The sequence below is a fragment of the Sapajus apella genome, unplaced genomic scaffold, assembly GCF_009761245.1.
Source record: "Sapajus apella isolate SASKATOON/1434 unplaced genomic scaffold, GSC_monkey_1.0 scaffold61, whole genome shotgun sequence".
Lineage (NCBI taxonomy): Eukaryota > Metazoa > Chordata > Mammalia > Primates > Cebidae > Sapajus > Sapajus apella.
In genome coordinates this window covers 5,516,779-5,530,283 of record NW_022437001.1, presented here as the reverse complement: position 1 = coordinate 5,530,283, position 13,505 = coordinate 5,516,779, and the positions used below count along the sequence as shown (strand labels likewise).

The following is a 13,505-nucleotide window of genomic DNA, read 5'->3' as shown; positions in this document are numbered from 1 at the left end:
GTTAGCATCAGACCATCACATCAGGTCAAAGAGCATTGAATTTCTAAACCAAAACCTTCCTTAGACATAACATTTAAATGTGATTATTATCTTAAAATATTGAAGTAAAAAAAAGGGTGAGCATAATTTCTTATTACCAGTTTTTTGATTGATATAATCATTGAGTTATATTTATATCATATACTCTGTATGAACCATTCTTTTCTGTTAGATTGTAAACCCTAAAGACTAGGAATCAAAGTATCTTTAAATAAGTTTTATCTGCTCTAACACAGGGCCATAATGGGATAGTCCCTCTTTGACATTTACCACAAATATGTATTTACTAAAACTGCCACCTAGTACAAGCCCACTGTGAGGGTAAAAGAAGGGAGGAAATAATGGAATATCTGTGGTCATTATTCACTCAAGGATATCTAGGCCCGATGCTTTAAGTTTTCTTGTTTATTTTATAAAGAAGAATAAGATATTACTATAATAAGTACCAGCAGCTTTCATGATCCCTCCCATTCATTCAGTTTCTCCCCCAGCTTAAAAAACATAGGCACAACTGCCTGTTAACCACCACATTCTAAGGTCTCTTAACATTTCACCAGACCAAATAAAGACATTAGACTCAGGCCCACCAGGCAATTGATTTCCAAATGACTGGAACTCTTAAAGCCCCACTTGTTTTTCATACCAAGACTCAGAAAATTCCTAAAAAGCCAATTACTGATATTGGTAATGGGGAGGAGCTTCCCAGCACTTACAATTTTTGTTTCATTGAAATACATTTAAAATTTCCTTCTGCAGGCATGTTCTCACAAAAATAAATAAATAAATGAAAAGAAAAAAAATTCCTAACAACTTGGTTCCACTACCCTTTTTTTCAGGTACAGAGCAGTTGCCTCCTGGAGTCGTGTTCAGGGAATTGGAATTCCTTTGGTAACTGCCATTGAAATAGTCTCAATCTGGATCCTGTCCTTTATCCTGGCCATTCCTGAAGCAATTGGCTTCGTCATGGTACCCTTTGAATACAGGGGTGAACAACATAACACCTGTATGCTCAATGCCACATCAAAATTCATGCAGGTACTAATCGTTTAAAAGGAATTAACTGGGGAAGGGAGGAGTTCCTCTGTTATACTTTACCATCTTGAGACTTGATGACATCACCACAATGCCAAGTGTGGTTTATTCTGTCAAATATTCTTCAGTTGCATGAAAAGTAGATTCTTGAATGGAACAGTTATTTTTCGCTTTCACTCTCGTATTATAGCGTAGTGGTAGACACAACTGTTATTTTGCACCAAACCACTAAGAATATCAAATTTACTACGAATATCAAATTTACTAAGCGGGACTAGATGTGTGTGCATATATATTTATACACTATTTGTTTTTATAATAATGAATACAACACAATTTCCATCTGGAAGATGTGCTGATGTTTATCTTATGTCACTTGGGGAGAAGCATATTTCTTGCATTCTTTAAAGATGGATTTACTAATTCAAAGTAAAGAGTAGTACTTACATGTACTTATGTTAGTATGGTTTCTCTCTCTAATATACAAATAATATAAAATTGTAGAACTTTTAAAAAGAACATTTTGGTTTAACAAATTCAATTGTTATTTTTCTTACTACACCTGATCACATTAATGTTTTTCTGAAAAACTTAATCACATGACTGTTTTAGGAAACGTATTTAAAATGGATCTTTTCTTTGCAAAACTAGTTATATGTGGACTGAGGAAGAAAGCCAAAAGGATAAGTATTTCTCTTAAATCAGCATAATTTAGTGCTTTGATGTAAGTTTCATGCAGCTCACATTCCACATGTAATTGTTTACAGACATCTCAAGGTATGTTTTCCCAACTTGGAAAATTCACAGAATTCGTAGTTTTACAGTTGACCAGTTATCCTTATTGGAAATTCTTGTTTTAAAATTAAAAGTGCTCATGAAAACTGCCAAACTAGTAATTTAAAATTGAAGATTTTTATTGGGTCAGTCTTCAAAGTGAAAAAGTAGACAGTAGGAGATTGTCAAAATTTGGGCAGTTTGAATAAGCAATCTAGATATTCCCTATGCAAACGTTACAGAAAAGAGGATCACTGTAAGAAGAAGCTTACTAATCATTAGAGCCGGACACAATGAAATGGGCTGCTTCGTAAAGACTGAGTGTCCTTTCTAGATGTGTTCAAGTAAAGGGTAGCTACCCTTCGGGCATGGGTGGCCTAGACGATTGTAGTAAAGGGTATGAGTTGAACAGGCAATCTTTTAGAGTTCATTCTGAGTCTGAAGTCCTGTTCTTTTTTTCTAAATTTATGACCCCTCTTTATTCCACTCTTGCTCTTCAACGTTATCCTAGGCTGTTGGAAGGCCCCTCTTTACCCTTGTTGATGACATTAGTTCCAAAGAGATGCATTTCCTGTTTCTCTGTGGGCCTTTGCCATGGAGGGGGCAGGGGACTCCATTCAGCCCTCTCAAGAGTCAGCCTCCAGACCCTCTGCAGCTGCTTCTGGGTCATTTACACCCAGCCAGCAAATGCACTAGGAAAAAGAGGATACAAAAAAAGGGAGAGTGGGTGCTCAAAGGAGTGTTCGTGTTGTCAAAAAAGAGAGAGAGTGCTTCTGACTTTTTCTAAGTTCAGGACTGAAATCTTTCTACAGTGTGTTGGGAACAGAGAAATGTTTGTGTAAGTAGTTTAGAATAAACCAATTCCTTTGGGAGTTTGCACTTAACTTGAGGATAGAATTCAGAGATCTGTGAACTTGGATGGAAAAGAAATGACATGTTTATTTTCACTAACTTCTAACTGAATTTATCATTTCATTCAATTATGAATGTACACAACAAATCACCATAGTGTTTAACAGTACCATGACTTTTTCACTAATGAAAATAGCAGACATTTTCATACCATGTAACACTGTATAATCTCGAAATATCATATACACTCATCAGAACTTTAACACTTCAACAGTTTGGTAGTTATTAGAACTACCATTAGGTTTGTTATTTGTGAATAAACACATACATTACTATATCAAAATTTAATTTCTAATATTTTGATAGCTGTGTTTTAATGTAATTGGTTTCCATTGCAATCTTATGTATTTTATTTGATGCATGTAAAAGTAATATTCTCAGAAGGGATTAAGTCTTCACCAGACTTCCTAAAGGGTCTGTGGCATAAAAATAGTTAAGAACTCCTGCCTCAAACTTTTCATCTTTAGGAACCATTTTGAGATGATTTTAATAGACATGTCATAAATGCAGCCCACTTAGCCTCTTTCTATATTCAGAAACTGTCCCATTTTTTATAGAGCAGCATGATTATTTTTTACTGTGGGAACTGCATTGTCCTTAGTAAATTAACAATCTGAAGAAGCATTATAAGGAAAGAAAAAGCATTTCTTCCCAAGTTGGTGATTAATTTTGTAGGAAGAAGAATTTAGATATCACTTTTGATTTTCCATTTTTATAGGGTATTAAGTTTTCTTCTCTAAGAAGATATAAAACTGAATAATCTTGGTATTTATAAATCCTGCCTGGTCAGATAATGCCAGATATGCCTACAGTTTAGGTACACTACCTCAATAGTTTCCAGGTGGTAAGTATTAAAGGAGAGAGAAGAGTATTGTTATTGATGTTCAAACTGGCTGGCTTTAAGGTCACATAGCAGGCATACCAGGCAGAGGGTTAACCCCTGTTAACCAAAGCTACACAGATAAGCCATTCATAACCATCACTGTTTAAAGTTAAATACATTTTCACCACAATAGTCAAAATAAAGCAGGCACTAACAAAATGTTGAGGTTCATCAAAAACTAAAGATAAACATATATTTTTTTGTCTCAAAATCATGTTTTATGAGCTTTAAAAGAATATTATTTTTATTGATTAGGGCTCTTTCATTGTGTAGTTGAAATCAACTTCAATCTATGAAAAGTATCCTTGTCAAGATAATTTTTGTAAGTGCAGTTTCTTTATGTGCTGTTTAAAGACAGAATAATTCCTGAAGTTTCCAATTTAACTGAGTTTTGAGGACCACCCCCAAACCTATTACTGCAACCAGAGAGTATGATTTTACAAATGCATCTGCAAGTTTAAAGATCTTGAAGCTACCAGAAGCATCGCACAGTTAATTGACATGACTCTGCTTCCTCCTTTTCCTTTTTTTTTTTTTTCTTCACTTTGAAGTTCTACCAAGATGTAAAGGACTGGTGGCTCTTTGGGTTCTATTTCTGTATGCCCTTGGTGTGCACAGCGATCTTCTACACCCTCATGACTTGTGAGATGTTGAACAGAAGGAATGGCAGCTTGAGAATTGCCCTCAGTGAACATCTTAAGCAGGTAAATCTTATAACATCATGAAAATCTGGCCAGGACTGGTTAGTCCTGGACAGCAGCAGGCCTGCAGATACTGTCTTTAGCAAAATTAGCCTATTTCCTGAAATAAAAATACTATCTTGTAACTGTTTTCTTTATAGTAATAGTGTTAGAAATTTCCTTTGTAAAATGGGAAGCCTGCCTGTGAAACAAGTGGTCCTAAAGGCTGGGCCCAAATAGAGAAGAACTATTCCTCTATTTTGCCAAGAGTGTATTGAGCATGTGTGTGAGTCCATGCATTGAACTGGGCTTGGAACTGTACCAGGACACAAAGAAGCATATGACTTTCTCCCCATGCAGACTTACAGTCTTTTTGTAGATATAAAATACACGTGAAAAACAACTGGAAAATAGAATCACAGTTGTGGTCCAAGTAGCTTGTGCTACGGAAAGCCAGGGAGAGTATGAGATAGAGTCATGGAGAAGCTATTCATGGATGAGGGAGACTGAACTGGACCTTGAAGGATAAATGGGATTTGATGGAGAAGAAGTCGACAGAGAGCATTTCAAGTGGAAGAATAGGAGGCTAGTTAGAATGTGGAATAGAAACCATGCATTTGGGGAGTAGGAAAAAGGAGATGAACCTCACTAGAGCAATGTCTAATGTGAGACTTACACTAGGAAATGGGATCATGTACATTAGAAGAGGTAAAATGTTGGAGGGCCCAAAGTTCTAGAAGGAATTTGAACATGTCAATCGGAGGCTAATGTTGGTCCCTCCTGGGTGAAATTAGAACAGATAAAGCTGTGGGCTTTCAAGGGCAAAACTAGACCCATACTTGGTTCTCTGACCTTGGGCAAATTGCTTAATCTCTCTGCACGTCTATTTTCTCATAATATGTATGAAATAAAACATCATGGGGATTGCCTGAGACATGTAAGGTGCCTAATAGAACCTAGCTCCTAGTAGGTATTAAGCAAAGGTTAATTTACGTTAATTCTAAGAGGAAAGCTAGGATTTCAGGTAAGTTCCCTGTTGCAACAGAAAAGTATATAATGATGTCCAACTACACCAAAAGTTACTGTGAGTTGTTGATGGAGTCTGTAAATTTGTCCTATATAATTACCATGTGCAATCATCATTCCTCATCAGCAACTCTTTTCAACTACCATACTGATTTTTCTGAGCGTCAGCTCGTCATCCATAAATTGGGCATAAAATATATGAATCAATCATATTATGAGAATCAAAGGGATGAATGTGTATGCATGTACTTTGTATAATCTAACATGCCATACAAATGGTAGCTATTATCTTAGATTGACATTTAGCAGGAAGATTACATTGAGAAATCTTAGCATGACTTTGTTCAGGCATGAAAGTTTTAAATACTCCAATTGCTTAATATGTTTACAATTATTTCCTCTCATTCTTGGAATGGAGGTAGTTAGAATAGGTTTGTGAAAAACAATGTTTTAAAATATGGATTTTTGCATTCGCACCGGGATTGAGGCTATTTAAGCTATGAGTGGTATTTGCAGTGGAAATAATTAAATAAGGTTTAGGAACAATAGTCCTATGCTGCTTCATGTTTACATAGCATTTTTTAAGTTTTAAAGCACATTTCCATTTCCATGTCTTTTTCTTATTTGATTCCTCCTAGGGCCCTATGAGAGAGGTAGGATATATATTATCTTTATTATACAGGTGATTAAGAGGTTTGCTCAACCAAATGGAGATTCAAATCCAAGATTTTGTCCTCAAGCAGTTAATGTTCCTTTTGGTGCCACTCAAAGCTGTAGCAAACCCTAAGAACAGAAGAGCAAGGGTGACGGGAGGTCCTGCAGATGGGACTGTGGGAGAGCCAGCATACAGCACAAAGCCTTGCCATCCTGACCAATACTCTGTGGGGCTCATGGTTTTGCTTCTTGCTTGGTTGTCTCCAATTTCTCCTCATCATAGTGATGACAGTTTTATCAATTAGGGGTTGTGTTTGGATGCTGGGAACACAAAACTCAAAATAACAATTAGTTGACAAAGGAGTTTATCTTTCTCCCATATAAAAAGTTCAGACATCAAGGTTTAGTGGTCAAACCAACTTAGAGGCCAGGTATCTACTGTTTTGCTTATCTTTCCTTCAGTCTCAGAAGATGGTAGCAGCAGCTCTACTTTTACACCTGATTTCCAAGCAGCAAGTGGGGAAGAGCATAAAATAACATATAGTGGGTGTACACCAAAGAAATGTCCCTATACTTTTCAGTAGCTCTCCTGGAAACGCATGCAATAGTTTCTATTTCATCTAATGGGTCAAAACTGTGCCAAGTGGCCATGTAGATGAGTAGGCCAGACTCCCCAGCCGCCATAACAGATCAAGAATTGAGTGATGTTAAGGAAGACAGGAGAATGGATATTGGTTAAGCAAATATCAGACTAACATGGCAATGTACTAATAATACCTTTTAAAAGGGTTATCCTTCTTGAGTATGCACTCAGGAAAGGTAACCCCTCCTTTAATACGTTGCTTTTCTATTTTTCTGGGCATGCTATCTTTCTGGACACACAAAATTACCCTTTTAAAAACAGTCCCCATTCTCACAGATTTGATTATTTTATTTCTTCCCTCAATCGTTACTCTGAAGTCATATCCCAGCTAGCCCAATAACTGTGAGAGGTTAAAGAACTCCCAATTTTTTGGGCTAGTGTAGTGAGTTATGAAAACTGCCCCAGAATATTTTTGAATGGCTCAGCCAATCATATGAGTCTACTGTAGGCTTCCCAAACTTAATGTTATATGTTTCAAGTCGAGCCAAAATTACCCTTCCAGACTCTGTTTTCAATCAGTTTTATTTTGACATTAGCTGATCCCATTTACAGACAAGTTGCATTTTATGTTCCTAGTCAGGCTTCTAAATGCATGCAATATGATACTCAAATAATGCACACCAATGAATAGTTGCAGATAATACCTAACCTACAGTTTTTCTGATTTGGAGCAGACTCAAAGGCATGCAAACCTTCCACAAAGTCAGTCCAAGGTCAGCATGTTCCAGATTTTCCAGATTGTTTGCAAATAATATATAATATTTTTAGAAACTATATGTCATTAAGAAAAGAATTTAAAGAGCAAAAAGTCCCAAAAGTAGCTGTGTTCAAGATCAGGAAAAGGAGAAAACATATTGCTATTACTTTTCTGCTCCCCACTCCTATTTTGTTTTCTCAAGGTCTTTGTTGTTTTGTCCATTCATTATCACATCATGTTCAGTCTCCTTGCCTGCCACATCATCATTAATGCTAATTAGTTAGCTGTTATTAAAAGCCATTAGCTAACCCTTTCCCCCATGCAGTCACAACCCACCCACCTACACACACATACACACATACATGCAGACTCAGCCACAGTGGTGTTGGCTCACCTCGAGCCAGTTCCCACCTCTCTCCTGGCATATAACCTCTGTCCTGGCCCTAATAACCAACCTGAGGCCCCCATCCTTCCTGGAAGCTGCCCAGAAGCGTCATTAGCAATTCCTTGATTAGAATGCTGACCTTAGAATCTTGAAGACGTAGAGGCACTGTAAGCCAGGCTGTCCTTCTGGCTCTTTTTGAATTATTCTTTCCCTGATGTCTGCTACTTCCTGGTAGTACAGTTTTTGCATCTAGTATAAAAACACTAAACTTGTTGTACTTTCTTTTTTCTCACTTTCCTTTAGCGTCGAGAAGTGGCTAAAACAGTTTTCTGCTTGGTTGTAATTTTTGCTCTTTGCTGGTTCCCTCTTCATTTAAGCCGTATATTGAAGAAAACCGTGTATAATGAGATGGACAAGAACCGATGTGAATTACTTAGGTATGATCCTATGTACTTGCTAGAAAATTGGAGTTTCTCAGATTTTCATATTTATAATACTTTTACAAAACCACCTACTCTACATCCCCATTAGCCCTGAAAATTAAAACTGCAAAGTTGATTTTTCTTCTTTAGCTGACATAGCCTATAACTGATCCCAAAATCTGTGCAAGCCACATCTGTTATCTTGCCACTCCCCTCCTGAGGCTGTGCATAGGGTTTCAGCTAACCAAGTAGTGATGTATCTGTAACTGTCCTGCAAAACTGAAACTGCCACTTAAACAAGCACTTTTAACAAAATTCTAACTGCCACCTATAAGAAATGGCTTCTGGGCAAGAAAAATGCTTATACTAGGAATAAATGCTAGTTAGCAGATTTTAAAACAATATATTCTAATTATTCTATGCCATTTTCTTTTGCTCTAGTTTCTTGCTGCTCATGGATTACATCGGTATTAACTTGGCAACCATGAATTCATGTATAAACCCCATAGCTCTGTATTTTGTGAGCAAGAAATTTAAAAATTGTTTCCAGGTAAGATGATTTTTCACGTATTTTTTTAAAGATAACAAAATGAATATATTAAACAGTCAACAGACACAGCCAATTCCAGTTGCAATATTACTTTGATCAGCTGTACTCCTTTTTAGCAGTGAAGCGAAAATCATGTTTTATTACCCAGAAAGAGTCAGATTGCCAGCATAACGGAAAAGTAATTCCTATTTAGACAACCACATACAAAGAGGTTAAAATCAAAAGGACTAAATCACATGCCAGTTTAGAGACCTCCTTTAGAGATGAATGTTCCAATGTATGCTCCAGGCCACACAGAGTACATAAGACCTATTCATACCTTACATTGTCTTAGACTTGAACCAAAGTCTCAACAAAATACAAACTCTATTGTTAAGAAAGCTCTCACTAAATGTTATTTAATTGTGTGCTTAGTAATAGAATCTTCAAGGATAGTAAATGCTTATTGCTGTGGGAATCTAAACAAATATAATTTTATTCAAAATCAGTTTCCTTCTGCTTTCAAGCCTCCAGCCAGCTCAGCCACCCAGGTCTTTCAGAAGCTCTCAGCCTGTCTTATTCATGTGTCATTTTCTGGCTCCTGAAAAATGGTTTTAGCATAGGCTTAATCCTCACTGGATTTTGTTATCTTGGAAGAGGCTGTTTAACTTCAGTTTACGGTACATATGATGCAGAGTAGGGTAGAGGTCAAGAATGCAGGCTCTGGAAGCAAAGAGCCTGGATGGATATCACAACACTGCACTTGCTAACTGTCTATCCCAGGTCTAGTTAGTGCCTCTCTTGCTTTTTCAGTTTCCTCACCTATAAAATTAGATGATCACGGTATCTCTTTCATAAGGAGGGTAATATTCGTTTAAAATAATAAGTGCTCAATATGAGTTGATTATTATTAGGGACAGAGTAGAGAGGAAAAACACAGTACTGCCCTCATGGAACTTACAGTCTAAACAGAGACAGACATATATTAACCAAAGAATCACACAAATAGATGAAACTTGGTATGGAAGTTTTGGGCTGTATTTCTGAGATCTTCTTGGAAATGTTTGCCAGTCACAAAACTCTCTGCCTAAAATGGATTAACTAACATGCACGTTAAAACTAGTATATTATATAAGCTGAAATTACTTATTACTTATTAATTTACATATTGATTGGGAGGAGGGAAAATCAAGGTAAAAATTATCAGAAATTAATCCCGCTTTTTGCTGGATCTTCCTAAAAAGGCAGCATACCCAAGAGAAAGAGCCCAATCTACAGAGTCCTTGGTTCTAATGCCTGTTCTGCCTCTCATTATCCTCCCTGGACCTCACTGTCCTCAGTCATAAAATGGGGGATTAGCACCTGCCATCCAAGGCTGTTGTGAGGATCTGATGAGGTACCTGGTGCAGAGAGCCACACAGTTGGTGCACACTGAAAAAAATGCTAGGACCCCCCCCTTGCCCAGCCCTACCCTTGCCTGCCCCAAGCTGTGGAGAACCCTCCCTCTCATCAATACTGCCTTCCCTTTTTCTTGTACATGGTAATAGAATTAAAATGAGAAACAAAGGCTCTATTTCTCTGCACTGGAATGGACAATTTAACTCCTGCCTGGAGAGAACAGGCTCTCCACCCTAGGTTACTATAGAGGTTCACTTCCCTCAAATGTGAATGGACATTTTCCCCTCGTTGGTATGGCCCAAGGCTGCTGTGTTTGGCTGGGAATGGGCTGGTAGTCTCGCCTTACTTCGAGTCTGTTCCTTCCCCCCAGTCATGCCTCTGCTGCTGCTGTTACCAGTCCAAAAGTCTGATGACCTCGGTCCCCATGAATGGAACAAGCATCCAGTGGAAAAACCATGATCAAAACAACCACAACACAGACCGGAGCAGCCACAAGGACAGCATGAACTGACCACCCTGAGAAGCACTCCTCGGGTACTCCCATAATCCTCTCAGAGAAAAAAAAATCACAAGGCAACTGTGACTCCGGAAATCTCTTCTCTGATCCTTCTTCCTTAACTCACTCCCACACCCAAGAAGAAATGCTTTCCAAAACCACAAGGGTAGACTGGTTTATCCACCCACAACATCTACGAATCATACTTCTTTAATTGATCTAATGTACATATTCTGCGTGTTGTATTCAGCACTAAAAAATGGTGGGAGCTAGGGGAGAATAGAGACTGTTAAATGAAAATAGAAGGACATTTACTACTTTTGCATGAAAGTAGAGTTTTCAAGTACATGGCTAGCTGTTATGGCAGTTCTGGTAAATGTTCAATGGGAGCTGGTCACCATGAAATGTTAAGAGATTATGACAAGATTTTCTACTTTTTTTAAGTGATTTTTTTTTTCCTTCAGCCAAACACAGTATGGGCTCAAGTCACTTGTGTTTGAAATGTCATTTGGTACCAGTATTTTTGAACTGCCTAATAGCCTAACATGATTATTTGAACTTATTTACACAGTTTGCAAAAAAAAAAAAAAAGAGAGAGAGAAAGACAATAATAGTATTCAAGTGAGCAGTTAGTATTTTTCATGTCACTGTTTTTTTAAAAAAAAAAAACAACAACAACACAAATTCCAAAGCCACCGCAAATACAACAGGCCCTTAAAACATAGTCTGATGACACACTGGGCAGTTTAACAGATGTTACTCAAATAATTTTTTTAAAACTGTATTTTCTTTTTTAAATGGTGTTTTGTTACAAGAGATCTTGAATATGTTTTGTAGGCTAAATTCAAAAATAATGCTTGAATCAGATAGTTCTTTTTCACAAGTCCAATCTGTTTTTCATGTAAATTTTGTTATGTAAAATGAGTATCATATACCAAAATTTAAATGTATGTGTCATTTAACTCTGCCTGAGACTTTCAGTGCACTGTATATAGAAGCCTAAAGGCCATGTAGGAGAAAAAGATTGAATTTTTCAGATGATTTGGAAATTTTCAATGAGGTATTTTTAATCGTAACTATATATGTATATACCTATCCCCTCCTATTCTCTTAATTTTTCTTAAAATGTTAACTGGCAGTAAACCTTTTTTGGTCATTCCCTTTTCCATATAAGGAAACATAATTTTGAAGTGGCCAGATGAGTTTATCATGTCAGTGAAAAATAGTTACCCTAAATGCCACCAGAACTTATGATTCTTCGCTTCTCTGGGTTTTCAGTATGAACCTAAATCCCCACCCCACCGTCTGTCTCCCACATTGTCACCATTTCAAAGGGCCCACAGTGACTTTTGCTGGGCATTTTCCCAGATGTTTACAGACTGTGAGTACAGCAGAAAATCTTTTACTAGCGTATGTTTATATATATAAACAATTGTAAATTGCTTTTAGCCCACTTTTCTGGACTGTCTCTGTGGAATGTATTTGTGTGTGATATATGCATGTGTGTGATGGTATGTATGGATTTAATCTAATCTAATAATTGTGCCCTACAGTTGTGCCAAAGTGCATACTCCAAGTAACCTGCCTGGTCCATTTTAACCTGTACCAACCTTCTGCATTCATAAATCTTCTGACCATGTTACCATTACAAATGGAATATAAGAGGCAACATGAAAGCGGATGGGCTGTGGACTAGCAATATAGAGTTTTGTTTGTTTGGTTGGTTTGATCAAGCAGCATTTAGGGTCATATTGTTTCCTGTACTAGAACAAAAGTCATTACACTTTGAAGTATTACATTGTTCTTATCTTCAACTCAGTGTAGTAATGAAATTGCCAGGTTGTCTGATGTGTCAGACTTCACCAGACAGATCACTGATAAGAAATTAGGTAAGCTAATTTGTTGGGCCATATTTTAGACAGGAACAGGTAAAATAACATCAGGTTCCAGTTGCTTGAATTGCAAGGCTAAGAAGTACTGCTCCTTTGTGTGTTAGCAGTCAAATCTATTATTCCACTGGTACATCATATGCAGTGATATATGCCTATAATATAAGCCATAGGTTCACATCATTTTGTTTAGACAATTGTCTTTTTTTCCAAGATGCTTTGTTTCTTTCATATGAAAAAAATGCATTTTATAAATTGAGAAAGTCATAGATTTCTGAAGGCTTCAATGTGCATTTTATTTATGGACTGGTAAGTAACTGTGGTTTACTAGTAGAAATATTTCCAATTTCTACCTTTACTACATCTTTTCAACAAGTAACTTTGTAGAAATGAGCCAGAAGCCAAGGCCCTGAGTTGGCAGTGGCCCATAAGTATAAAATAAAAGTTTACAGAAATCTTGCAGGTGTCTCTTCATTTTTACATAGTTTTCCATAGAAAATGTTTGTTATATAATGCCTGTTACAAACCTCTCCTTAGTAATATCCTGCAAAGCAATTTACTATCAAACAGGTACCTCCTACCTCTATTCTCAACCAACCTATTTTGTTGTACTCAGCATTTAACTCCGTCATTCATTCCTTCATTTACCTTTCCAGTAAGTCTAACTCAGCATCTACTATGCACCAGGCATTCTTCCAGATATTGGAGACATAGTAAACAAAAAAGGCAAAGTCCTGGATCTCATAGAGCTTGCATTCTAGGAAGAAGATAGGCAATAAGTAATTACAGTCAATAAGCAATATGTCAGGTAGATATCTGGAGGAAGAGACTCATATGTATTCAACTGTTTATTTGACATCCACAGCTGGATGGGTAATAGACCATAATATATCCAAAATGAAGCTCCTGATAGCTTCCAGCCTGTACTGCCATAATATTCCTCTGCTCAGTTAAAGACAGCCCCATTTTTAAAGAGTTGTTCAGGATAAAAACTTTGAAGTCATTGCTCATTCCTTTACCTCACACCTTACAGCCAACCTCTCAAT

The 13,505-nt window shown here is 37.0% G+C and overlaps 1 protein-coding gene across 3 annotated transcripts in view; it reads left to right on the top strand.

Annotated features, from left to right (window-relative positions):
- Positions 1–12,918, top strand: part of EDNRA (endothelin receptor type A) — a 62,001-nt gene extending 49,083 nt beyond the window's left edge. Inside the window, exons 4-8 of one of the 3 annotated variants that reach the window (XM_032246438.1) lie at positions 876–1,074; positions 4,192–4,344; positions 8,029–8,162; positions 8,589–8,697; positions 10,445–12,918. In XM_032246438.1, coding sequence (XP_032102329.1) covers positions 876–1,074; positions 4,192–4,344; positions 8,029–8,162; positions 8,589–8,697; positions 10,445–10,585 — 736 coding nt within the window. In that variant the 3' untranslated portion in view covers positions 10,586–12,918. The remainder of the gene's footprint in view (positions 1–875; positions 1,075–4,191; positions 4,345–8,028; positions 8,163–8,588; positions 8,698–10,444) is intronic. The other 2 variants (XM_032246439.1, XM_032246440.1) reach the window with 2 other exon arrangements.
- The last annotated feature ends 587 nt before the right edge of the window (positions 12,919–13,505 follow it).